Source organism: Periophthalmus magnuspinnatus, chromosome 10, assembly GCF_009829125.3.
Source record: "Periophthalmus magnuspinnatus isolate fPerMag1 chromosome 10, fPerMag1.2.pri, whole genome shotgun sequence".
NCBI lineage: Eukaryota > Metazoa > Chordata > Actinopteri > Gobiiformes > Gobiidae > Periophthalmus > Periophthalmus magnuspinnatus.
Window position 1 is genome coordinate 9018308 of NC_047135.1, and position 27640 is coordinate 9045947.

Consider the following 27640-nt stretch of genomic DNA (forward strand, 5'->3'; position numbering starts at 1 on the left):
CTCTCGGGCCAACACAGAGACGCTGATGCATGCTTTTATCACCAGTCGTATAGACAACTGTAATGCCCTGCTCTCTGGTCTTCCCAAAAAGGCTATTTCAGGTCTACAATTATTACAAAATTCAGCAGCACCTGTCCTGACTAAGACCAGGGGGCGGGACCATATTACACCGGTTTTAGAATCCCTGTATTGGCTCCCTGTGTGTTTCAGGATCGATTTTAAAGTTCTTTTATTGGTTTTTAAATGTCTTAATGGTCTTGGGCCTTCTTATCTTACAGAACTGCTTTTATCCTATGAACCCTCGCGGCCCCTGCGCTCCTCTGGCAGCAGGCTCCTAGTCATCCCCAAAGTCAGGACACACACTCATGGAGAGGCCTCTTTCCAGTTTTATGGCCCCTGTCTATGGAACAGTCTGCCGGAGGACCTCAGGGCTGCAGAGAGCATTCAGGTTTTTAAAAGCAGGCTCAAGACCCATCTTTTTAGCATAGCTTTTGATTAGTATTTATCACTTTAGCTTACTTCTCTATTTATTCAGGCTGGCTAGTGTATGTTGATATCCATGTTTTACTTATGTCTTATTTACTTGTTTAAGCTTTGATTTATTTTATTTCTTTTAATAATTTTAGATTTGCCAGTGTTTCCTCTGAGGAGCCCTCTGCACTGGGAGCTGTGGTTGGCTGTGGCTCCTGGGCCCTGGCTCGTGGGCCCTGGAGGTTTGGTCTTGACCTCATCTCTTCTCTGGGCCCTGGGCTGGTGTCCTGTGGCTGCGGGTGACCCTGCTCCTGGTGCATATGGTTCCTCTGGTGGCGCTCTCTCATCTGGTTCATCTTTATCTATGGCATTACATGGCAACTTATTTTAATGAAACCAAAGGTATTTTAACATGTGTTGGGGTGGGGGGTGGGAGTGTGTGTTGGGGTGGGGGGTTCTCTGGTTGTGTTTATTAATGTGTTGGGGTTGGGTTGTTTGGCTGTGGGGTGGTTGGGTGGGTTTAGTGGGTGGGACTGATTTTAATGCACTGTAAAGCACTTTGTGTTACATTTTTCTTGTATGAAAAGCGCTTTATAAATAAAGTTTGTTGTTGTTGTTGTTGTGTAATGGGCAGTGCTGTGGCATCGACCAGGTCTCTGTCTGCTACCGTCCCACAATCTAATCTTCTACCACGACATATCTTTGTATGTCGTGGTAGACAGTAAATAAAAATGCAACATTTAATTCTGCAGATGACGTTTAAACAGAGGATGTGTGGACATGTACAGAGAGAGAATGTGAATATATGAGGTTGAGGATGCTGAGGTAAGCATTGAAGCTCAAAGTGGTACTGCAATGTTGCGATATCATGAGTCAAGCAAGCTCCTCTCACTTTCAGATGGAGAAGAGGATGCAGAACACAGGGTCAGATGAAGCAGAAAATTCAGAGGAGATGGTCAAACAGAGCAGAGGATGCAGAGGAGAGGGTCAGATAGAGCAGAGGATGAAGAGGAGAAGGTCAGAGGAGCAGAAGATGAAGAGGAAAGGGGCAGAGGAGCAGAGGATGCAGAGGAAAGGGTCAGATGAAGCAGAAGATGAAGAAGAGTAAGTCAGATGAAGAAGAGTATGCAGAGGAGAGATTTTGTTCCACTGTTATATTGAAAAAAATAAAAATCACTCGCAAAGATTTGACCTGTAACTTGGTCTCTTGGTGCCAAGTTTAATGCCATACTGTGGAACACTGCAAAGCAATAATATCTCCATGGACACAAGCGGGTAACAAAATACTTTAAAGGTTGAATGTTTTATATTGTTACCCGCAAAACGTATATTTATTAGTTGAAACATATTTGGGGAAAAACTAAAAGGAAATTATATTTATTTTGGAAACCACAATCCCTCTCACACAATCATTTAAAGTCATTTTAAGTCAAAGATCTACAGTACCAGTCAAAAGTTTGGTCACACTTTTTATTTTTATTTTCATGACATTGTAGTTTTTCACTGAAGGCATCAAAACTATGAATGGACACGTATGTAATATAGTAAGCAAAAATATACTCAAAATAGCTCAAAGCAGTTTTTTCAGATTTAATTTTTAAAAATTGCTTTGCTTCAATCGCTGTCATGCACTTTTAGCATTTATTGACCCTGACAAGGCACAGCTGTGAAGGGAAAACCACTTCAGGAAACTTCATCAAGAAGTTCATTGAGAGAAGGCCAAGGATTTGCAGCACTGTCAACAAACCAAAGGGTGGCGACTTTGAGGAATTTAATTTAATTGTGCTCAGGTCTCTGCACTGGTTTCCTGTGGCTCAGAGAATAGACTTTAAAGCAGCTCTGCTTGTGTACAAGCCTCCCTGTGGCCTAGCACCAAAGTACATCTCCCACATGTTAGTGCCGTATGAACCATCTCTCACCCGTATGATTTGTCACTCATGTTTGTCTGTCTTGCAGTAAATAAATAAAATACTTGAAAGAATTTCTACAGCTTATTATTTAATCAAAACGTTAACCTTTTCCGAAAACTGAATGAAATTACCTTTCTCCAGCTCCTGCTTCATCTGTTTCTTATTGAGGTCGTTGTGCACAATGACTTTATATCCCACAGTCTCAAATGTCTTTTTCAGAGCAGCTTCATCCACATCTGTGCCAAATCTAGTGGACAGCACTGAAACACCAAACCAAAAACAGGCTTAAAGAAAACAATTTGCATTCTTGTGGTTTTAGATCAATAAAAATAATAATAACATAAAAATAATTTGGAATAAGTATTTCACATTTTCTATATTAAAATAATGTGGAGAACACACTTGATAAACTACACCTCCATTTCCATTGGGGCATTAACGTATTGGAGCTCCCTCTGCGGTCAACAACAGGAATGAGAATGGGAAAATAAACACATCAAGTTCTTAGACCCCATAAATACTATGCTAATAGAGCAATGTGTTTGTACACACTTTGAACATAAAATTTATCTGGTGATGATTTATGGACCTAAAAACTGAGCAGGAGAAGTTGTTGGGATTTTTACCTATGACACAAAAATCTGGGCAAAATATGAACTGAGAATTTTTGACTGAAAACAACTTTTGATTAAACAAACAAGTGTGAATGAAGCAGATATACAACTCCAGGTATGTATTAGATACACAATATAACTTGGTAAACAATTGATGATAATATGTCCTTTAAAATGTTTCGCCTCCCTTCTGCGTTGGCTCTATCCAAATGTGGCAAGACCTATTTGTTATAAATACGGGACAATAATATAGATAGAGCTGACCTGAGCAGTGAGATTCTCCAAGTTCAAAAATGAAAGAAAGGAACAGCGCTTACTACAATCATTTCCATTCTCAGCTCAAAACACAAAAATGATATCTACTTTGTACCTTTAAAGTTCTTGTTATTGATGATCAAACAGACTCCCAGACAGGGGAAGTCATCCGGTATTTGCACTGATCCTCAGAGTCCTTGATGGTAGGCACAGCTCTTACTGAGGAGGAAGTGTTTTCACTTTTGTAAAGTAAAAAAAAGAAAAATTGTTAAAATTCCATAAATTGTATTATTTTTTCCACATTAGTGTTTTTAAAAAAAAATAATTAGGGCTGGGCAATTGGGAAAAATATGTGACTGCAATTTTTCTGACAAACATTGAGATTGCAATTAATTTTGCAATTTATGTTGCTGCTGACAAACGAATCACATTTCAGAAAATGTTTGTACAGATCTAAACTACAGGGTTAGCAGTTAATGTAGAATAACACAGGATATTTTGCTGTTTGTGTAGTAAATGTGGGTACTTCCAGAACTGCAACCTTTGTAATTTGATTATTACATCCATTCAAATTACGACTTTAGTCTGACTGTGATTCATCAAGCAGTCCTAATACTGACATTTTTAAAATCATACACATTTGATAATTGTCCATTGACTGATCTTAAAGCTGGGATACCTGATATTCATATCACCAAAGCAGATCATCATAACAGCTTTTTACACACAAAGGACTAGAGGCTGTAATATTTACAAAAGTGACACAAACTCAACAAGTGATTCTGGATTTTCTGCTGTAGTTGGCCTAGTGGGTGAAAAATTCCAAAGTGTTGATTATCATGAGAAGCAGAGACATGGTTTGCGTTACTCATCTGTGGGAAACTGGCTCTGTGCCAGACAGCAGTAACATAGGCACCAACTACCAATATAATGTGAACACACAACACAGTCTGACAGGGCCACCTTAGTACAAATAGTGGCTTCAAAGCTGCGCTTTACAATGTACCATTTTAGAATTTTGGGTAGCACTTTAAAATACGGTCCGGGACTTACCGGGTACTTACGGTGGTAGTTAGTAGATACTTGACTGGTAATTATGGTGGTACTTACAGTGGTAGTTACTGTGATTGTTACTATGGTACTTCTGGTGGTACTTAGTCTGGTAATTATACTGATACGTAGCAGTACCTTGGCTGGTACTTATACTGATACTTACTGATATATACTGTATAACTAACAGTGGTACTTATAGTGGTACCTGAAGTGATACTTAGACTAATAACTACTGTACTAGTAGTGGTACTTAGTGCAAAATGTCATATGAAGTGAATGGTATTAAAGAATATGGTGTTATTAGGCATAAGGATCTTTGATTTCATTATAAATTCAAAGAAAATACTCAAGCCAAAACATTGTGAAAACACAAACACTTTATAATGACAAATTTCACATTAATACAACAATCAGATTGAAAAGACATTTCCAATAATGACAATAACAAATAAATTATACATTTTAAATGAACATAACAGTGATACATACTGGTAACTATCAATATTTTAACTGGTATTTTAAAGCGAGACATTATGGTACTGGTACTAGTAATTAATAATAATAATAATGCCTTACACTTGTAATGCGCTTTACAGGCTTGTCAAACGCACACACCACTTTCATACTAGGCAATGCGGGTGAAGTGTCTTGCCTAAGGACACAACGACAGTCAATAATTACTGGTACTTACTATACTTTATACTGGTAATTACTGGTACTTTCTGTAGTACTTACTACTATTTGTACTGGTAAGTACCGTAGTAGTTACCAGTGACACCGGACTGTATTTTAAAGCAAGACATTATGGTAGTTACACTATTAATTACTGGTACTTTCCATAGTACTTACTACTATTTGTACTGGTAAGTACCGTAGTAGTTACCAGTGACACCGGACTGTATTTTAAAGCGAGACATTATGGTAGTTACACTATTAATTACTGGTACATTCCATAGTACTTACTACTATTTGTACTGGTAATTACCGTAGTAGTTACCAGTGATACCGGACTGTATTTTAAAGCGAGACATTATGGTAGTTACACTAGTAATTACTGGTACTTTCCGTAGTACTTACTGCTGTATGTACTGGTAATTACCGTAGTAGTTAGCAGTAAGACCGGACTGTATTTTAAAGCGAGACATTATGGTAGTTGCACTGGTAATTACTGGTACTTTCCATAGTACTTACTGCTGTATGTACTGGTAATTACCGTGGTAGTTAGCAGTGAGACCGGACTGTATTTTAAAGCGAGACATTATGGTAGTTGCACTGGTAATTACTGGTACCATCTATAGTACTTACTACTATTTGTACTGGTAATTACTATAGAAGAATCAGCACAGACAAATACTGGTACCACTCCGTATTACTTACTATTACTTGTACTGCTAATTACTTAGGTAGTCAAGAACAATACGAGGCTGTACCACTGATATTTACAATGGTTTGTATTACTACTTAAGAGAGGAGTAACTAATAAAAATAGTAGTCCATATTTTAAAAGACATACATTGTAGCTAGTGACATGGAGAGTACTCACTGTATCCTTACATAGACGTTTGTGCTACTTAATGCAAGAGTTACACTCAATACTCCCCTCTGAGCTTTAAATACTGGGCCAAAACTTGTGAGGGTCATGGTTAGATATGGCTGGACACAGTCACACTGAATTCATTTTTCTCTGGAGTTAGTCTATGTTTCTTCATAGCTCCAACTTCTTCCATCTTCAGTCTCTCACCACGGTGTTTACTGACATAATTAAGTGAAGGTCAAATCTGTAAGAAAGGAAGTTAGTATTATGGTCCAATCTGACTCTATACTTAGGAATCAGCATGTGGATAGTGATGCTACTTACGCATTACTTGCATTTATTCTGTTGTTGATTTTCGTCATGTCAGTGTAAAACTAACGGGACCTGAGGATTAAAGCAAAGGGTAAAATATTGGCATTCATTTCACATAATGGGGGTATTTCCTGGATTTACCATAACAATTGTACTGCCTGTCACTTTTCTACTTTTCTGGTAATTTTGTCCTACCGTATAACTTCAGCATCTTTAGCAGCATGTCAGAACATTGTACACGTGTAAACACCTGTAAGATGTACTGACGTTCATTATACATGTTTTTCTCCTTGTATGGAACACAGGGCTGCAACTAATTAGCATTTTGGTAGTCGACTTGTCTAATGACTATTTATATTGTACTTTGACACTTTTTCAATGCATTATATACAAAATAAAAGTAGAAACATGTTCAATGACGGCAAATATTTCCAAATTAAATGTATTATTGGTGAAAATATTTTTGTTTTGTGTTGTTTTTTTTGGTTTTTTGGTACATTGTGATTCAACAATTCCACTGTCTTTGTAAAAACATAAAAAAAAAAAGAAATGGGTTTTAGGGTCCACATAATGACTATTAAAACATACTATTGTTATTATTGTTATTATATTTTTTTTATTGTAAACTAGTCATGATTAGTTGATTAATTGTTGCAGCCAACATTCATATAGTATGTGACCACCTCAAAATTTGCTTAAGCTAAATTTAATGAAATATGTGCATTTCTTCACTTTCTTGCAGTATAGATGTTATTGAATGATTTTGATTTGTTTCTTATCCTTCTTACTATTCCCCTGTGATCTGAATCTTTATCAGTTACGTCGATGATCACTTCTTCAATGTCAGTTTATTTACAGTACACATCCCTACTGCTGTAATTCAAAAGTGACCCTAAATTTTAGGGTGGTGTATGATTTCACAAAGGCTGCAAACGCAGCTCCAGACTCCCCACAGTCAACCTTTAGGACCATAACAGGGCCATAACCCCTCTGCACTATACCGACGTATCTGATTATCCTCTATCCTATCCAAACCAATCTTGTCTGTGGTATGTTCTCGGGTAACACCTCACATCCAGACCTCTACTAGTGACTGCAGAGCATTCCAGCTCATCTTCACTGAAGCATACTGGTACCTTTCCTGCGCCAAGAAAAGAAGAAAATCCTGAGATAACAACAACAGATAAGTTAATTTAGTATTTTTCTCCCTGTCATTTGAAACAGGAACTGCAGCTCTCAAATGTGAATATGTGCGGGGCAGCACGCCTACTGTAACTGCTAGACGGGCGTTTCAATGGCACCTGTAGTACCCACACACATATACCCACATTGGAGGACCCTCTAAAAGCTGACACAGTCACATCTCAGGACTCTCTTCTGTCCTTTCCGGAGAGTCTGTCAAAGTCAAAGCACATAGAAACGATCCACGCGCCTAAATGACTTCAGGCAGGGGCATTGGTTAGTATACACCTTTATGAAAAATGAAGTCCACATATGAGGACATTCATTCTATGTTTAAGTGCCTGTTTAAGTGCCTGAAACATTATTTTTCTTGAGTGTAAAAACTAAATGATAAATCAAATATTAACATAAAACATCATTTATTAACATTAAAATATTAACACTCTGAATTTGCATGCATTACCAAACATAAACCAAATCTTGGCTCCCACAGATGTTATTAAAAAAAATATTAACAATACATTCAGAGACTTCTTATACTCTAAAATTGTTGGTCTTGTTTAAAAATGCACACATTTAGTTGTTTTCAGAGAATATTCAAAAATATTGTATGGCTCTCATGGAAATACATTTTAAAATATGTGACTTTTTTGGCTCTCTCGGCTAAAAAGGTTCCCGACTCCTGGTGTAGATCATAATTTATTTTAATAGTTCAGCGTCAGATGCAGAGTAGATTGCTTCTTTCCTGACAAAGCCTGTCAATAAATGGATAGAAATTTGACGAGTTTATCTTTATATATGTATCCATTTATTTATTTATTTATTGAAATTAATAATGCCCAAGTAGGCTACATTGTAACGTTCTAATTAATGGGAATTTCACCAACGAATCCCACCAGTTGATTATTTTAATTTATCAATTGTTTCATCTGTTGAATGTATGTCATAGACAATTTTGAAAGTAGTAGTAGAGTTTTCCTCTAGACACACTAGATTTCGTTGTAGCTACCAAATCTGTCCGTGGAGCAAAAGGTTTTGTTTTTTGCAATCATTCAACGTATTGCATATTTTAATGACCTATCGCTGCAGAACACTCCTGTGCACACTATTATGTAGCAATTATTTACTTAAAAGATTTATTTATTTGTAGCCAGCCCGCGGCCCGGTAGCAGAGTGTGGCGCAAGCGGATGTAGGACGTGGTCATCTGGCGGCTAATACTGGTTAATACCGCTAATGCGGGGTTGATATACTAAACGCAAGATGCTAACGTGTGAATGTAAAGGTAAGGAAAATCCATCTAAGTGTGTAGGCTAGACGTAAGATGGCGTTAACATAGCAAAGAAGGTAATGCGCAGGGGAAATTGGAATTTAATGTTGCCGAAAAGCACGAGTGCCAATGCGTACTAGGGCGTTAGTGTTTGGTAGTGTTTGAGAATACGTATTCTGTACAGCATACGAAGCGTTGCATAGAAAAGGAAAGGCGCTTTTTTTACTAGTCTTATGTCCTACAGATCGGACATGTAACTACGTGCACAGAAGTAGAGGAGGAAACTGCGACTGTCCATGGCCGTGTCCCAATTCGCAAAAATGCTCGTGGCCATGTCCCAATTCGCCAAACTGGCCTTAGGATCACCATTCGAAGTGTGCATCGAAGGGCAGTTACGTAATTTCCGGCGCGACAAGAGCTGTTCCATTTCAACGCACCCTACTGAATGCGCCCGACAAACCTGCCCTTCCCTTTCCACCGTTTCCATGGAGATCGGACGTAACTGAAGCGTGCATGCGTGCACACTTCACGCACTTTTATATCCCATCATGCACCGCGACTACGCAAGAAACAGAAGAAAATGGAGTCCGCTGCGCAATATACGTTCAAATGTTCGTACTGGTTTACCTCATCTACAACAGTGTGACATGAAACTGTTAAATCTGAATAAAGATCTGTACAGGCTGTGTGTGTGATGATTAAAAAGGAGGGGAGTTATATGGAATAAAGGAATGTACAGTTATTGCTAGACAATAAGAAGACATTATTATCATTAGAAATTATTACTGCAATAAGAATAATGTAAGAATGCTCGTTTCTATTGTAAGCGTCAAAGACCAAGAGACTGAAACGTAAAGTCAGAAGGGTTTAATGAGTTGCACACAGGTAATGTGAACAATGAAGCAACGGACTCTGAGGAAAGGACAGAAGAGAGTCCTGAGACGTGCACAAAATCTTCATGAGTTCCGTACATTCCATAGGTCTGCGCCCCTCGTGGGCACGTGTCATTTACTTTCGTGTTAGTAAATCAAGACACTAGCTTGATGTACCGCTGCACTGCTAGAAAATACCTTATAATAATCAGATGAAAAGAACTGGCATGGCATAGAAGGGAAACAGTGCCCTCTACTGTTGTAGCTACTGGCCAAAATACCGAACCATTAAACTACAATATCCCACTATATCTACGACTAATCAGTGTTCTCTGGTTTATAGACTATGAATGTAAAAATGATATTGTTATCTCTGTCTCTGTTATTACGTTTTCACAAGGTGTATTTTGTTTAAGTTATGAAGTAGCTACAATTGAGTAAAAAAATCACCTCGAACATTATATTTGCCTATTGATATTCTAAACAGAAAGAAACGGCTGTGACGACGACATCTTGACTTTTCTTCTATTAAATAATAAATCATTAAAAATAACATACGTAATGTATGTATCGTACGCTCAAAGACAGCGGTGGAAGTGTGGTCCGTGGTGTGGGCCTGTCCCACTTCAGCAAGATGGTGGCTACACTGAGGAGGGCAGATTCTCGACCAGAACCTTCAAACTACACTTTGAAGAGTACTTCGAAGGGACCCTTCAAAGGGTACATTTGGCGAATTGGGACACGGCCAATGCACCCGACAAACGTGCCCTGCAGTCCGTGCGTTTCCACGGAGATCGGCCGTGACCGAATGAGTTCCGCACAGGTAAAGTGAACAATGAAGCAACAGACTCTCCAGAAAGGACAGAAGAGAGTCCTGAGATGTGACTGTGTCAGCTTTTAGAGGATTCTCCAATGTGGGTATATGTGTGTGGGTACTACAGGTGCCATTGAAACACCTGTCTAGCAGTTACAGTAGGCGTGCTGCCCCGCACATATTCACTTTGAGAGTTGCAGTTCCTGTTGTTTTAAATGACAGGGAGAAAAATACTAAATTAACTTATCTGTTGTTGTTGTTATCTCAGGATTTTCTTCTTTTCTTGATGCAGGAAAGGTACCAGTATGCTTCAGTGAAGATGAGCTGGGATGCTCTGTAGTCACTAGTAGAGGTCTGGATGTGAGGTGTTACCCGAGAACATACCACAGACGAGATTGGTTTGGATAGGATAGAGGATAATCAGATACGTCGGTATAGTGCAGAGGGGTTATGGCCCTGTTATGGTCCTAAAGGTTGACTGTGGGGAGTCTGGAGCTGCGTTTGCAGCCTTTGTGAAATCATACAACAAGAACATAATCTATGCAATATTCTAATCCTGCCACCCTAAAATTTAGGGTCACTTTTTAATTACAGCAGTAGGGATGTGTACTGTAAATTGAAGGGTATGACAAATAATAAAGCTTCTGAGTTGCATTACAAATACATATATCAAAATTATTGAATGCATATTGATTGAATAAAGCTTCGTAGGTGCATCACATATACATATATATCTTTTGATACTGAAATCATAGAAGTTTTGAATATTGTCATGTAACCACTATGTGTATACTGAATTCATGTATCCTTTGAATATTGTACTCTCTTGAAGGTCATCTAACGGGCACCATGTTCATGCTAAAGTTTGAACAATATGTACTAACACCGAAACTATTCACTCAGTAGAATACTCTCATATTAAAGGCAACATTGCAAGATGTGAGTTATGGGGGACAGCTGGTTCTTTGCAGAAACTCCTTTTACAGAGATAAGGCGGCCGGATGAGATCCAAGGCCGAAAAACAAACCGGTGCTGCCCGGAGAAGTGAACGAGGCCGGAAGGAGGGACCAAGGCGTTAACCTACTCATCACAATATTTGCATATTCATGTTACATGTTACATTTTTATTCTTTGGGGCCAGGAAAAGGCAGAGAGACCGCCTGCTGCACAAACGAGGGATAGATCATTTTGACTCCGGGTACTGTATTAGATTGTAACTGTCAGGGGAATAAACTTTTGAGATTTGAACTGATCGACTGATCGTCATCATTTTGATAAGAACACGCCTAACAAAATAAACTGACATTGTAGAAGTGATCATCGACGTAACTGATAAAGATTCAGATAGCAGGGGAATAGTAAGAAGGACAATAAACAAATCAAAATCATTCAATAACATCTATACTGCAAGAAAGTGAAGAAATGCACATATTTCTTTAAATTTGGCTTAAGCAAATTTTGAGCTGGTCACATACTATATGAATGTTGGCTGCAACAATTAATCAACTAATCATGACTAGTTGACAATAAAAAATATAATAACAATAATAACAATAGTATGTTTTAATAGTCATTATGTGGACCCTAAAACCCATTTCTTTTTTTATGTTTTTACAAAGACAGTGGAATTGTTGAATCACAATGTACCAAAAAAAACAAAACAACACAAAACAAAAATATTTTTACCAATAATACATTTAATTTGGAAATATTTGCCGTCATTGAACATGTTTCTACTTTTATTTTGTATATAATGCATTGAAAAAGTGTCAAAGTACAATATAAATAGTCATTAGACAAGTCGACTACCAAAATGCTAATTAGTTGCAGCCCTGTGTTCCATACAAGGAGAAAAACATGTATAATGAACGCCAGTACATCTTACAGGTGTTTACATGTGTACAATGTTCTGACATGCTGCTAAAGATGCTGAAGTTATACGGTAGGACAAAATTACCAGAAAAGTAGAAAAGTGACAGGCAGTACAATTGTTATGGTATGGTATGGAAATACCCCCATTATGTGAAATGAATGCCAATATTTTACCCTTTGCTTTAATCCTCAGGTCCCGTTAGTTTTACACTGACATGACGAAAATCAACAACAGAATAAATGCAAGTAATGTGTAAGTAGCATCACTATCCACATGCTGATTCTTAAGTGTAGAGTCAGATTGGACCATAATACTAACTTCCTTTCTTACAGATTTGACCTTCACTTAATTATGTCAGTAAACACCGTGGTGAGAGACTGAAGATGGAAGAAGTTGGAGCTATGAAGAAACATAGACTAACTCCAGAGAAAAATGAATTCAGTGTGACTGTGTGCAGCCATATTTAACCATGACCCTCACAAGTTTTGGCCCAGTATTTAAAGCTCAGAGGGGAATATTGAGTGTAACTCTTGCATTAAGTAGTGCAAACGTCTATGTAAGGCTACAGTGAGTACTCTCCATGTCACTAGCCACAATGTATGTCTTTTAAAATATGGACTACTACTTTTATTAGTTACCCCTCTCTTAAGTAGTAATACAAACCATTGTAAATATCAGCGGTACAGCCTCGTATTGTTCTTGACTACCTAAGTAATTAGTAGTACAAGTGATAGTAAGTACTACGGAGTGGTACCAGTATTTGTCTGTGCTGATTCTTCTATAGTAATTACCAATACAAATAGTAGTAAGTACTATAGATGGTACCAGTAATTACCAGTGCAACTACCATAATGTCTCGCTTTAAAATACAGTCCGGTCTCACTGGTAACTACTACGGTACTTACCAGTACATACAGCAGTAAGTACCACAGAAAGTACCAGTAATTACCAGTATAAAGTACATTAAGTACTAGTACCAGTACCATAATGTCTTGCTTTAAAATACCAGTTAAAATATTGATAGTGTAACGGTAGGTGTAGCAGACCAAAGAGCGCAGACTCGGGGCAGATTTATGGTGTTTATTTACAGATAGTGAAATAATATTACAGAAACGAGGGTTGATCTGGTGGTGAGCAGGAAGCCAGGTGCGGGCCAGGATCCAGGAGCGGAACGTAGAGTGCAGTGGAGACAATGATGCGGGCAGCACCAGGGCAGGAAGCAGAGTGCAAACCAGGGTCCAGTAATGTGGAGTGCAGAGATAAGCCAAGACAGTACCAGGGCTGGGAAGCAGGGTCGGAGCAGGGACGGTCCAGCAAGCAGGATGAAGACACGCTTAGGATCCGGCACCGAACAGGATGTACATACGCAGATAATCCAGCACAGAACAGGGTGAAGAAACGCAGGAACGACAACGATCTCGCCCCGATTGTCTAGTTCTGGCTCCTCTTATACTCCGCAGCAGGTGGGAGTAATTGCACTGATGCGCTCCAGGTGCGCGCAGGAGGAGCCAGGAACTCTGCCCAGCTCCAGGCTCAAACAGGTGAGGGAGGGGAAAGCATGCAGGGAGACAGAAAATGCAGGATCAGTATGTATCACTGTCATGTTAATTTAAAATGTATAATTTATTTGTTATTGTCATTATTGGAAATGTCTTTTCAATCTGGTTGTTGTATTAATGTGAAATTTGTCATAATAGTGTTTGAGTGTTGGCTTGAGTATTTTCTATGAATTTATAATGAAATCAAAGATTCATATGCCTAATAACACCATATTCTTTAATACCATTCACTTCATATGACATTTTGCACTAAGTACCAGTACTAGTACCAGTAGTTATTAGTCTAAGTATCACTTCTGGTACCACTATAAGTACCACTATAAGTACCACTATAAGTACCACTGTAGGTACCACTATAAGTACCACAAAGTACCACTATTAGTTATACAGTATGTATCAGTAAGTATCAGTATACATACCAGCCAAAGTACCACCAGAAGTACCATAGTAACTACCACAGTAACTACCACTGTAAGTACCACTGTAAGTACCACCATAATTACCGGTCAAGTATCTACTAACTACCACCTCAAGTACCCGGTAAGTCCCGGACCGTATTTTTAAGTGCTACCGAATTTTGTCATGAGGCATGTATCTCTGCTCCTGTTCTGCCTCCCTGTGTGCTCTCGCCCCTCCCTCAACTGCCTGGAGCTGGGCGGAACTCTCGGCTCCTCCCGCGCACACCTGTGTCCCATCAGGGTAATCATCACCACCTGCCGTGGATAAGAGGAGCGGGGAGAAGACACTCGGTGCCAGATCGTCCGCGTGTCAACGTGATGCTCTAGCTTAGTTTTTGCAATTTTGTTACTGGTCTGCCTGTTACTCATTGTATTTTTGCCACCTTCCAGATTCCTGTTCTCGCTCGTTCCTGCCTCTGCGCTCCAGCTCCGGTACAGTCCACCCCTCTGCCTTGCCTCCTGTCCCGTCTTGGTCTCCGGCTTGCTTCCCGTCTCCTGCCCTGCGTCCCACTCTCTGGATTACTCCTGCTGGGTCTTCCCTGGCCCTGTCCCTGGTCCCGTCGTGCTCCGGCCCTGGCTGTCTCCGTGTCCGCTCTGGACATCCCTGCTTGGCTTGCCCTGGTCTCGTCCTGATCCTGTCCTCGTTCTGGTCCTGGTTTCCCGTCCCTGCTCTGCACTACTCCTGCCTGGTCTGCCTCCCGCTCCCTGCTCCACGTGTGTGTTAAATGAACTATTAAAGACTGAATTTCACCATTTTGTAAAACACTGTAAATCTGCCCCGAGTCTGCACGTCTTTGGTCCTCCCAACCCCACCCGTTACGACAAATTTAAAACCATCTTTCTCTTGCTCTGTGTAGATTTGTGGTACAGCTGAGGTCAGTTTCTCCTCAGACCTCGTATGGTAATGATGAGAATTTGATTGAATCAGGGAGGTGAGATAATTGTGGAAGTTTTGCCAGTACAGCTTTATAAATGAAGATGTGGGCATGTATAAGTTTGCAGGTCTGCAGTGAGGTCCAGCTCTGCTGTACAGATCACAGTGGTGACTATAGTAAATGTCAACAGTAATAAAACAAAGAGCACTGTGGTAAATAGTATTTAGATTTTTTTAAGATATTGTTTGCTGCATGACTATGAATGGAAATCGCATTCATTTCAATAGAGAATAGGGAAACGTTTTTTCTGCTAAAATATGATATAAAGTTTGATTTGTGTTAAATGTTCAATGTTTATTTGCAACAATTCACCAATTCTCTGGGAGGCTTTAAAACAGCTGTGTAGTCCCTATAGAACTTATTTCTTGTCAAGATAAGCAGCCCCATGCAAAATAATACAACCTGAAAAGCAGTGTCGCCCACGGCAAGAGCAGCTCCATTGCCACTCTTTTCATTTGTTTGTATTGTGATTTTAATGCCTTTGCTAATCTGTATAGCACTTTTAATTGCTTTGAGTACAAATTGTTATACAAAAAAACTTGCCTTGTCTTGCATTATATTGAGAGGCATTTTTTGAAGAAAATATCTGATGTCATGTGACCCCATTAGGTTATAAATGAACAAATCCCAATACTCACATTGCTGCATCAATTGTGTCCTGTTGTTTGCCGGCCATGATTCTGAAAAAACAAAATGGACAGATGGACTATATCTCATGTTAATGTATTAGTGGTAGGTGAACTGTTGCACTTATTGCACTCACTGCACTCAGTAACACTGAAAGTTAAAATATTATATATAAGTGAATATCTAAAATTCACTTTCTTCCATCACATTCCTCCAAATATATTTAACTTTGTAACATGTTGTAATTATTTTAAAGAGGGAGTATTATGCAAAATCTTTTTTTTTTTCAAGAAGGGAGGAGCAAACTACACTGAAACTAACACACCTATTTTTTATAGTGTTTGTTTGTTGACTAGGTCTGACCTACACTGAATAGTTACACCTTTTCTTCTAGGTTCGGATTCTCTGTTGTCCTGTTTTTTGTCTTTCTTAGATCTACTGAAGGCCCATTTTGGATAATCACATGCCTCATGCACCGATCAGACTTGGTGTAGTTTTATATATTTATACATTTATATATACCCTCCGTGAGTGGCCTGGGAGCTTGAGGGTTCTGCACAGTATCTTTGCTGTTCCTAGTACTGGCATCTGCTGTAGCCAGTCTTGTAGTTTGAGGGTCACTGCCCCAAGCACTCTGTAGACCACTAGCACCACTCATGCTTTCACCAGCTCTTCTTTCTCTAGTTTATTTTCCATATCACTTGGTACTGTAATGTCCACCACAATGGTTTTGCTCTGTTGTTAATTGACACCACAAGGAGTCGGGTCCCCCATGTGAAAGTGAAAGAAAGAATTGTAAGTCAGTGGATAAACCCACAGGTAAAACTCTATGTATAGTTTGTGTATAGCCAGGTTTTAAAGGTCAGTATGTCAGACTGATATATGACTTGTGCCTCTAGATACAAGGTAAACATGTTCAAATCAATTATGGCCTTTAATGTTATAAATTGTTATGCTGATTTATACTTAATTACAAAAATATGGCAGTTATCCAATCAGAAAGCAGAATAAGCCTTACACGAGCCTCTCATTGTGGTCGCCAGTTACTACGACTAAAACGACTGGAAATAATAAGTTCAATAAGAAGAGCAGCTCCACAGACTCTTTTCGCCAGTTTGTTGGGTCTTTATGGGTGATTTGGGTGCTTTTGGGTCCTATTTCAAATCGTGACAACTACACAGTATTATGGGAAATAGACTTGTTAGTTTATGAAGGCAAACTAAAAATAACTATAGCATGTCAAATTAAGTAAATTATTAATAACTCAAAAAGAACCAAATACATGGTGTTAACAGAAGATGGTGTGATTAGGGATGGACCCTCCTGTGTCATGTTTTAACTCACAATAAAACAACACACTACTAATGTAGTGTAAGATTTTTTTAAACGCCATCAAATAAGCTTATTATCGGCAAGTTAGTGTAAAAACAAATAATAAGCTTTTCTGCATTGGCTTATTGGAAGCGAAATAGGTTGATGATGTCATAATTTCAGATGGAGGGCAGGGGCCTATAGAGCTCTAAGGGAGATTCAGTGTTTTTTTAAATAAATATTCAACATAGAAATCTACAAACTTTAAACCTTATGATTATTTGTTAGAGATTGGCTCCACAAACCTACAATAATAATTTCATGGCCTGGAGTCATTTTAACTGACAACAATCACATCTTTAGGAGCTGGAAAATAGTACCAGTTTCTGGAGTTATAATTTTGCTTTTGTTCATTTAGATTGTTTAGACAATGAACTTTCTGCCAATTTCATGTGGACAATCCCAGTGATAAAAGATTAACCATAAACCAGGTCAATAAATCTGCCAATTAACAGATAAATACCAAATTGTTCCATAGAATTCTGACATGTCCTCCAGCTCTGTTTCAACTAGAGAGTTTATACAGATGACCTCACAACCTTTGGTACTTTATTAGTGAGTGTCAAAAGAGTGTCAATGTGTCCTATTCAAACCCTCCTTATGGTTAGCTGTAAGATTCTGTGCAACGCTCAGCCCACAAGCCGACATCATCTGTGTTCCCACATGACAATTCTCAAATATACAATTCTTGAATATACCATTTTCAAAAGAATAAAAAGTAACGTGGTGATCCCATAGAAGTAAAATTCCCCCTCTTTAATGTTTGTTTTGTAGGTTTATGTATGTTTATTATCTTTATTACTTATTATTATGTATGTTATGTATGTTTATTACTAGTTACAACTTCTAAATGCTTTCATATTTACTCATATTTAAGGCTATGTTAACAATGTTCAAGAATAATGGGAGCTCAGTGGATAAACCCCCAGGTAAATTTCCATGAATAGTTAGTTTATAGCCAAGTTTTAAAAAGTCAATATGTAAGATTCTAGGTTCATACATACAATCTGCCATCTTAAATAGTCCTGACCAAGACTAGCAACAAGATCATGAGTGTCCTTGTTCACATACACACCAGTATCTGACTATAATCTGATTTCTAAACCTTTAAGATGACTTAAATGATACGACATGAGGATTCAAAAGAACTATGATCAGAAAGAAATTAGATGATCTACCTTTTTACAGGTCATTTAAATCAACTTATAACTACAAAAATCTTATAATAATATGTATCCAACTTTGAGTGCACATGTAACTGCAGCCAATGGTCCTGTGGAGGTGCCCCAGCGGCATTGAAGGACGGGTCAAACGCAGAGGACAAAATTCCCTGTGGGGAGAATAAAGTGTACCTTAACCTTATACAGCTAAAATAAAATAAAAATTATAATTAAAATATCTTTGACTTCGACAAACTTTATTGATCCATAAGGGGCATATTTTGGGCATAGGTGCATTTAAGACCTCCATGTAAATGAAAGATCTGAAAGAGAAAATCTGACTTATCTGCCGGAGGTTCAGATTCAACATAATCAAAATCAGAAGGATCACCATTATCACCACATGCAGAGATAAAATACCATTTAAAAGTATCTCATATTTCCTCTTTAGAATTTACAACAGCTGAATTCAATAAAATATTGGTTGATAATGTATTAACTGTTGATAAAGATTTATTATTATTATTTTATTTTATTTTTTATGAAACCTGACCTAGATGTGTGTGAAGCATTACACTTGCAATTTCTGTGTTTTTCTCCAGCCCCTCCAGTTTTTCTCCAGCCAGTTAATATGTTTATCGCCCATTATTAGGAACTCGTGATTTTCCAGTGTAGAAAACATCATGAATAGATCGTTAAGAGCTTTTTTTTTTTTTTTTTTTTTTTTTCAGACAGCGACGAATATTCAAAACATTTAAGCTTTGAGCAGGAGAATAGAATGTCCACAGACAGGTGATCTTTGACATAAATGGCAACACCTTCTCAAAGAGGCACGTGAGACACTGTGTATCCCATGTGTAAGGAATGTAATATTACTCCACAGGCAACATGCTAAAACGTAAATTCTTGAGAACTTTAAGAACAAGTTCATATCTTATTCTACATAAACACAGCTAACTCTGTAGTAGCGCTGTACTAACATGTTCAGAAATGTGATTCTTTTTGTAGTGTGTCTGTTCATTTTTATCATTGAGTTCAAAATATAAACACAACAATTTTAACGTAACGTAAATCACAAATCTAATCAATTGCAGTGCTTGTCAGAAAAATTTGACTTTTAATAACCTTTTAATTTGATTTCATATAGTTATAAAAACATGAACTAAATAGTGCTATAACATGCCCTGATCCCCTAAAGCCTAATGGAAAAAAGTTCAGAAATTCACTTCTTTGGAACTTGCCTGACAAGCTTTAAACCAATCAGCTTCATAGTTTTTCTTATAGCACACGCCCACATTCATATCTCTGGCTTTTGATTGGTCAGTAGCACATACCCGGCTTAGTTGTTTTCCTTTATATTTGCCCCCAAGTGCATTGAAAGTCACACAACCGAGCCATCACCTTTTTATAACTACGCAATAAGGGTATGTACACAAAAAATACGCTTTTTTAAATAGCTTTTTGTCATAGTTAATGAATGCAGTCTGTGTCCAATTCATAACAATATATGTAGAATGAAGTGAAGTTAATTTTGATATTCCTACCTTTTATTTTTACTACTGGTTTGAGCTCTTTATGAAATTCATTGTGTTTTTACGTAATAACTACTTAAGACAAATAAGTAAGCCTATTAATGTTGCAAAAGGGCCTATCTGTAAGACAAAACATCTGTAATTAATGCAAAAGTTGCCTTACCATAGCAATACTAATGCATTTTCACCATACTGAATACTGTATACTGTATATATGTAATTTTTCAACTTTTTCAGGATCATTATGACAGATAAGGAGCCGAGCAATGGGGACACAGTTGACCCAGCAAAGTAAGTTTTACATAAATTTTAGCCTTCACTAGTTCAACTACTACATTCAAACCACAGATGCAGATTATTATTATCCAGTCCAAAGTCTTTACACTGATTTTGAATACATTTGTTGTTGTATTGCATCATTACATTCTATATTTTGAATGGTAAAAAGTTCTCAAAATGTCACCTATAAACTAGACATTAAAACTCAATATTAGAATGTAATGGAAGTTTTATTGTCATTATCACTGAATAAAATCCACAAACTATGATAAAATAAAAATAAGGTATGCATTAAAATAAGGTCAATATAAACAGATTTACAAATACAGAATATACAGTATGTGTAGAACAACAGTGCTAGTAGATTACTGTCATTATGGTAGATTGTTTAATACTCTATGTGATTCAATACTTTTACAGGACTGAGGCAGAAGTGAGCAATGTGGACACAGTGGATGGGCCATTATTGTAGTAAGTACTGGAATGTGTACTGTATGTGCATTTAATTTACCACCCTATTATCAATACCAATATGCTGAATTCGGACTCATTTTGACTCTGAAATCTCATCTTTATAGACTGTCTTACGTCATATGCTTACACAACTGACATTCCTGGTATTTCTGTGTGATTGTAATTATAATGTTGATGAGCAGAGGTGTGAAGAGTAGTCAAAAACAGTGCTCAAGAAAGAGTAACATTACTTCAAAATAATGTTGCCAATTCCTTGCCCATCCAGTGCTGCAGTTACGATGATTACAGAAAATTACAACAAAAAAAAAGAAGAAGCACAAAATCATCTTCGCTGATCGTCGTGTTTGATGAAGAATAATATGGGGCATGTAAAAAAAAAAAAAAAAAAAAAAAAAAAGCCAATTTGCAATACATTTCAGTGACCAGTAGTTGGCGACACTGCTTGATTTGATGTTCCTGTACATCAAAGATGAGAATTTGATACTACACAAAAAAGAACAATGAACAAAAACTACTGTTGCTGCAAATGATTGACCTGGCCCAGGCTGCAATAAAAGAATTCAAAATAATCGGCTTTGTATTTCTCACTCTGGAAAGAAATCATCATTTGTGTTATTTTCAACTCAAATCAGGGTAAATTCCAAACAAAAATGGCACTTAAATGGTTAAAATATTAAAAACTACAATAATATTATATATCAGCATTTAGAGGAGAAGTGTCTGAAAAGAATGAGTCCAAATAAAGTACAATATAATAATAAACAAAAAGATTTTATGGATGTCCAAATGCACTGTACATTTTATGCACTTAACAATACAAAGGTATTTCACACAACACAAAAGAGAACAATGCACAAAACCTAATATCAGGGACTGTCAATGACTGACCTGCCCCAAGCTGCAATAAAACAGCACAAAATGATCTTTGCATTTATCATATTTGTGTTTTTGTCAACACAAAATTTGGTCCTATTGTGCTGAAATTGTGACGAAATAGCATTTAAAGTGTTAAAATCTTAATCATTTTCCAAATATTTTATACCAAAATTTTGAGCAGAAGTAGCTAAAAAGAAAGAGCCCCAAGAAAGTAAAATATAATAATAAACAAAAAAATGTCCTGGACGTCCAGATACTGTGCATTTTGTGCACTCAACAGTACAAACGTGATTTGTTTTTTAAGCGATGCCAGAGGGTTAACATTGTCAATATAAAGCATTTGGTACTTGTAGATTTACTCACAGTGAGAAGAGTAATGAAGACATTTAATCAAATAAGAGTACTGGTACTTCAATAAAAAATATTACTCAAGTAGAAGTAAAAGTATACTGCTAGAGAAGAAAAATCTCTTAAAAATGTACTCAACTAAATGTAACTGAGCACTATCCTCCGTTGATGAGAGGGGCATTAAAGTATTTAAGAAAAAATCAAAGTGGATTCTTTTCATTTCAGTACAACCAAGGTGGATCCGTACAGATACAGAATGGACTTCCCCCGTGCAGGAATCTGTGTGATCATCAACAACATCAACTTCCACCCATTTCTAAGTAAGCATTCACTCTCCCTCCTCTGTACCATATCACTGTGCATCCTCTGTACCTTATGTTCACTGTCCCTCCTCTGTACCATATGTTCACTGTCCTTCCTGTACTATATTACACTGCACAGAAATCTTACTCTAAACCTGATGTCTTGTCTCTTGTTTCAGGAATGAACAATCTAAATGGTTGTGATTATGATGCGGCCCATGTGGGAAATACATTTGAGAAACTGGGATATAAAGTCTATATGTTCAGGGACATCACCACAGGACAGATGAAGCAGGCGCTGAAGAGTGGTAACTGCTTGCACGCTCATAAAGAAAAAAAAACATGTTTTTCATAAATATACTGTTGTTTACCACAATCGTAAATCAAAAATAAATCCCCAGTAAGTTATTTTTAGCCAAATTATAGACTAAAATGAAAGCACGTTGTTTTTAATTTATTATTTGAGTTGTTATTGCACTGAATTATTGACTTGAGTCTTATTTGGCCTATTTGGTCTTATTTTGGTGTTATTCTTGTGTCTGCTAAATAGTTATAAACTATGGATTATATCTTAGACAATTTAAATCGCAATATTGATTTAAAACTACTTAATATAAGAAACAAGGTCGCTGACTTAGAAAACTGCCGTGCCCAATGGGAGCTGACATTGCTGTGCAGATTGCTGCACAACGTGCTGTCGAGTAGCAGATTTTTTTTATTTTTTTTTTGTGCTAAAATGTTGTGTATCATTTGCCTGGGATTCAGAATACACACTTCTTCAATACTTTGCAAAGATGTGAGTTTGGTCACCGGTGAACCTCCACATTTTCAAATGGGCTTGATTGACAGGTGGATTATTGAGGATATCCAAGGTCCATATGTATCGGAAAAAAGGGGGCTGAAACATATCATGGATTTCTACTGAAAAATGAGCAAAGCACTCAACTCTGAGGGGAGATCAATTTTATTTTATTTGTAAATGATAGGTGACCAATGAGCTCCTTTGTTTCATGTTTGACTGGACTTGAGAGGCAACAGAGGACATGGGGACCAGACTGATATCAATCTGTATAAAAAAAATACAGAGAGATATCATTCTGGATTTCCAGGCAGGCATATCATTGATTAAGAAAATAAAATTAGAGAACATTGTAAGTATGGAGCGGTGGTTGTGTAGAGGTGAAAAAGGGGCTAGATTGGAGCAATGATGAAATATAATATATAATGTAGTTAAAAGCTCTTAAATGTGAATCAAAAGAGTGACCCATAAGTGCCTTTTTTTTTTTTTTTTTTTTTTTTTGATGAGTTGTAGTGACTATTTCTCAATGCTTTTGCAGCATCTTTGGAGGACCATAGTAACAGCGCATCCTTCATCTGTGTGATTTTGAGCCATGGAGAAAAAGATGTGGTCTATGGGACAGATGGATCTGTCACACTTGACGCTTTAACCAAATATTTTAAAGGATGGGCATGCCAGAGCCTCCTGGGAAAACCAAAACTGTTCTTCATAAATGTGAGTCTGTCCTCTTCCCACCCCCACCACTGGTTTAGCAAGGAGCGGACGCTTAGCAACGCTGTCAATCAAGCCTGTTGCTAAAGCTAGTGGGAGCGACCTCAGGGAAAGAAGGCACCTGATTGGTCTATTATTAATGTTCATACCTTGAGTTATGGACAAAATGCAAAATAAAAACACCAGAATCATGTAGAGCAGGTTAACACAAACATTTTAAAACCAAAATGACGAAGCTCACAGCAGCAGTTTCAGAGAGAGGAGCAACAATTTCTCAATGTAAATTGAATTGGAGCCAGACTTGATGGAGCCGGAAGCACGCCCATGGTCACTTCCTATTTATATTTCATTTATATTTACAGTCTATGGGGTGTAGAGACAAATAGATAGATAAAGTGAATGAGATCACTTATTTTTATTGTGTTTATTTATTTCTGTTTTAAAGGCATGTCGCGGAGATAAGTCTGATAAAGGAGCAGATATGGTCGACAGTGCAGATTCCCCCATCACATACAGGATCCCACTGGAGGCAGACTTCCTGTACGCCTACAGCACATCTCCAGGTAAATTACATTATATCCATCCACTGGTCCCAAATCAGGACAGTAGAGTGACCAAAACTGTGCTCAAGATAATATTAAAGTACAAATGACAGATTTTCCTGACATTTTTTTTTTTCCTAATTATTACTTGGTTTAGAGAGATATGTATCATAGTTTTCAGTTAAGTGTCAGTTCGTGGAAGAAAAGGTTGAGAAGAATTGCAAAAAATACATGAAGTAGCATTGAGTTCTAAAATCATCAACACAGAAAATTCCATCCAAAATGTGGAGACAGTATATGGAATGGAATATGCAAGGAATGTGTTTTTTTGACAGTTTTCATGTATATAGTTTTATTAGTCCAATTATAACTATTGTACACTTTTTTCCCTTGTTAATATTATGGTAGGTAACAGTGATGTCGTATTCAATGCCAATGTCTAGGGGCTCTGCTGTAATACTGTCAGGCTCCGACAGACTCTTTTTTTTTTTTATAAAAAAAAAAAAACTGAAATTGGCAGTATAATCACGTAGTATAATCACAAGTAAATTTCCCATCTGCTTTTCAAAATTGAAAAGTCTATGGAAATAATAAATGGAAAATGTACTACTAGAAGTACTGCGGAGACTTTAAAAAATCCAAAAATACATATTTAACCATCAGAGGGATGTCCAAAAACGTTTCAGGTCTGCCTTAATTAATTTATTAAAACCTTCTTGTCTGCAGGATATTTAGCATGGATGCGCCCCACTGGGTCCTTTTTCATTAAGGCGGTGTGTGAAGTGATAGAGAAACATGGAAACTTGGAGCTGATGCAGATCATGACCAGAGTGAACGGAATAGTGGCTCAATGTGACATGCCCACAAAGGAGGGGAGATACATAGAGATGTATAAGCAAATGCCCAGCGTCACCTCCATGTTGACCAAAGAATTCTACTTCCCAACATGGTTTAAGAGGCTTACACTCTAATATAGCTCCATTCACACATAATTCCCAGTAAATTGCTACGCGCAAAAATTCTGTAAGACTCAGCTTTGACCCCCATTCACACATGCACTAGTCCCAGAACATTCCTGGGTCTTCATGTTCACACTTAACCTGCATTTGACTCTCTGTGCTCAGAATGAGAATGAAACATATCCAGGTAGTGTAACCAAGAAATCAAACTCCTAAGCAAGAAACCAGGCTCATAATCAAGGAATCTAAGCCAATTTCTGTCTGTATTCAATCATTTACCTGAGAAATTGTTTTGTTTGTTCAGTCAGTTCTGGCTTTGTTCACACATGATCCTGTTCTGGCAAAATACAGGTAAATTTCCGGGGCTGCTTGTTTGAATGGGGCTTTTTTTTTTTTTTTTTTACATTTTCTAGAATTTTATGATGTCTTAATTTGAGATGGAGAGCAACAATCTATATAACTCTATGGGAGATTTACAGTTTATGATCCATAAATGTGTTACCTTATCATGTTTTGTTTGGGATTAGCTCCTTGCCATGTTAATCTTATGACTTTAAGTCCTTTCAACTGATAAATATGCTATCTTTACACTTTCTGAGGCTATTGTTAAAAACAACTTCAAATTTGTCGATTTATACTGACAGAAAACATTGAACTTTCTGAGGGTTTTTGTTTCATGTGGATATTCCTGTCACGGTAACACATTATGAAGCACGACACTACAGAGATGTATCATGATAAATGATAATATTGATTTTTTTGCCACTGACACAATAACAATAATGCAAGAAAAGCTCAGTAAACTCATTTTAAATAGACAGTCTTATTAAAAAGCCTGAGCTGCAACAAAAGAATGGAGCAATAATTAGCCATAGAAGTCACTAATTCAAACCTCTTATTGTATTACTAGTACTTGTAATAAAATAACAAAAGTCTACCCACTTTTGCAAAGGCATTGTACACATTAATTACAGAGATATTAACCATATACTCAACAAATCTGCAATCTGACAGTTAAACAGCAAATTATATCATATTCTGACCTGTCCTCCAGCTCAGTGTTAAACTATAGGTATTCTGAATGTTGTGATGTCACTTGAACTTATTGAGTGCTGTATGGGTGTGTCTGTCTTCTCTTGTAACTTTTGTAAGTCCCAAAAAATTTGAATATTTTTAAAGCTCTGTTGCCCCTTGTATTGAGTGTAAATGTGGTTGGACTAAATGTAAAGGTACACTATGTAACTTGTTAGATTCCAACACCTGCTTGACCCATGACGGTGTTATTGCATTGCCAGAAATGTTCCACAGTATGGCATTAAACTAATATACTTAACGTCCTTACTTACTGTGGGCTGGGACGCTTCTCCACAGATCTCACGTGTAATTTGGCTTACTGATGTCATCTACTTGTCTCTATGGAGGAAGATCAGTTTCATGCTTTACTGTGAAACAATTTTGGCAAAGCAATAGAAGACAATGTGGCCCTAAACATAAATATGTATTTTTTCTTTAGTTCAAGTTTGTAACTGTGAAACTCCAGAGCTCCTTTTGTTACCAGAGAATAAAGCTCATTAAGAAAAATGTCTGTCTCCAGATGTTATTTTTTTCTGACTTACAAACAAAAGGACAATTATTGTTTGTATAATGTTATTTTATGTTATAATAATAATAATAATAATAAATTTTATTTATATAGCGCTTTTCAAGACACTCAAAGTCACTTCACAATACATACAAGAATAAAATATCACAAAATTTACAACATAAAATCAAACATTAAAAGCAATTTTGAAAGGGGGGGTTTTGAGTTATTTTTTGAAGGTGGGGAGGGGTTTGGGCAGTGAGTTCCAGAGGGTGGGGGCAGCGATGGAGAAGGCTCTGTCCCCCCAAGTTCGGAGCATGGTCCTACAGGGCAGGGACAGGAGGTTGGAGCTGGAGGAGCGGAGGGAGCAAGATGGAGTGTGGTGGTGGAGCAGGTCTGTGAGGTAAGGAGGGGCCAGGTTGTGGAGAGCTTTGAATGTGATGAGAAGGATTTTGAAGTGGATGCGCTGAGGGTTAGGTCCATTTGATATATTTTTGGAATATTTAGTTTAAAATATTTTCGAAAATAAATAATAATACAAAAATGTATTAAAGCAAACCAATGCAGCAGTGTCAACAAAATCGGGTAAGGCCTATCAACATCACATCATCTTTTAAAACTATAATTTTTTTTTCTTTTCTTTTCTTTTTTTTTTTTCCAAAGAATAGACTGAAATAAAAGCATGTTTTGTTTTGTTTTTAAATTATGGATGTTTTTTATTCCATTAAAAAGCTGAAAAGCATACATGTTTTTTCTTTGGCTATAATAATCCACAGTGAAACTCATCTTAATGGAAAATTTTCCGAAGTACGGTTTTAATTTCCTGTTTCCATGGAATCATGCAGCTGACTTTTCACCTCCAGAAAATTTGATTTTATATTTATTTAATAAGGGACAATGCATATTATTGAACATATTATGTAAATATGCCAGAATTAGCCCAGTGACTATTTTCCATCTGTAGTCCC

The 27640-nt window shown here is 37.3% G+C and overlaps 2 protein-coding genes across 3 annotated transcripts in view; one reads left to right on the plus strand and one right to left on the minus strand.

The window, feature by feature from the left end:
• Positions 1 to 15792, minus strand: part of LOC117377543 (caspase-3-like) — a 52434-nt gene extending 36642 nt beyond the window's left edge. Inside the window, exon 1 of the mRNA XM_055225078.1 lies at positions 15749 to 15792. Coding sequence (XP_055081053.1) covers positions 15749 to 15786 — 38 coding nt within the window. The 5' untranslated portion in view covers positions 15787 to 15792. The remainder of the gene's footprint in view (positions 1 to 15748) is intronic.
• Positions 15793 to 19565: 3773 nt separating this feature from the next.
• LOC117377549 (caspase-7-like) lies at positions 19566 to 25179 on the plus strand. Of its 2 annotated transcripts, XM_055224664.1 has the most exons (8): positions 19566 to 19692; positions 20038 to 20091; positions 20500 to 20550; positions 22003 to 22097; positions 22259 to 22387; positions 23417 to 23592; positions 24035 to 24152; positions 24858 to 25179. In XM_055224664.1, exons 2-8 carry the CDS (start codon positions 20045 to 20047, stop codon positions 25100 to 25102), a joined length of 861 nt encoding a protein of 286 aa, XP_055080639.1. In that variant the 5' UTR covers positions 19566 to 19692; positions 20038 to 20044; the 3' UTR covers positions 25103 to 25179. The 2 variants fall into 2 exon arrangements, with proteins under 2 accessions (XP_055080639.1, XP_033829884.2); XM_033973993.2 differs by lacking the exon at positions 20500 to 20550 and having other exon boundaries at positions 19568 to 19692.
• The last annotated feature ends 2461 nt before the right edge of the window (positions 25180 to 27640 follow it).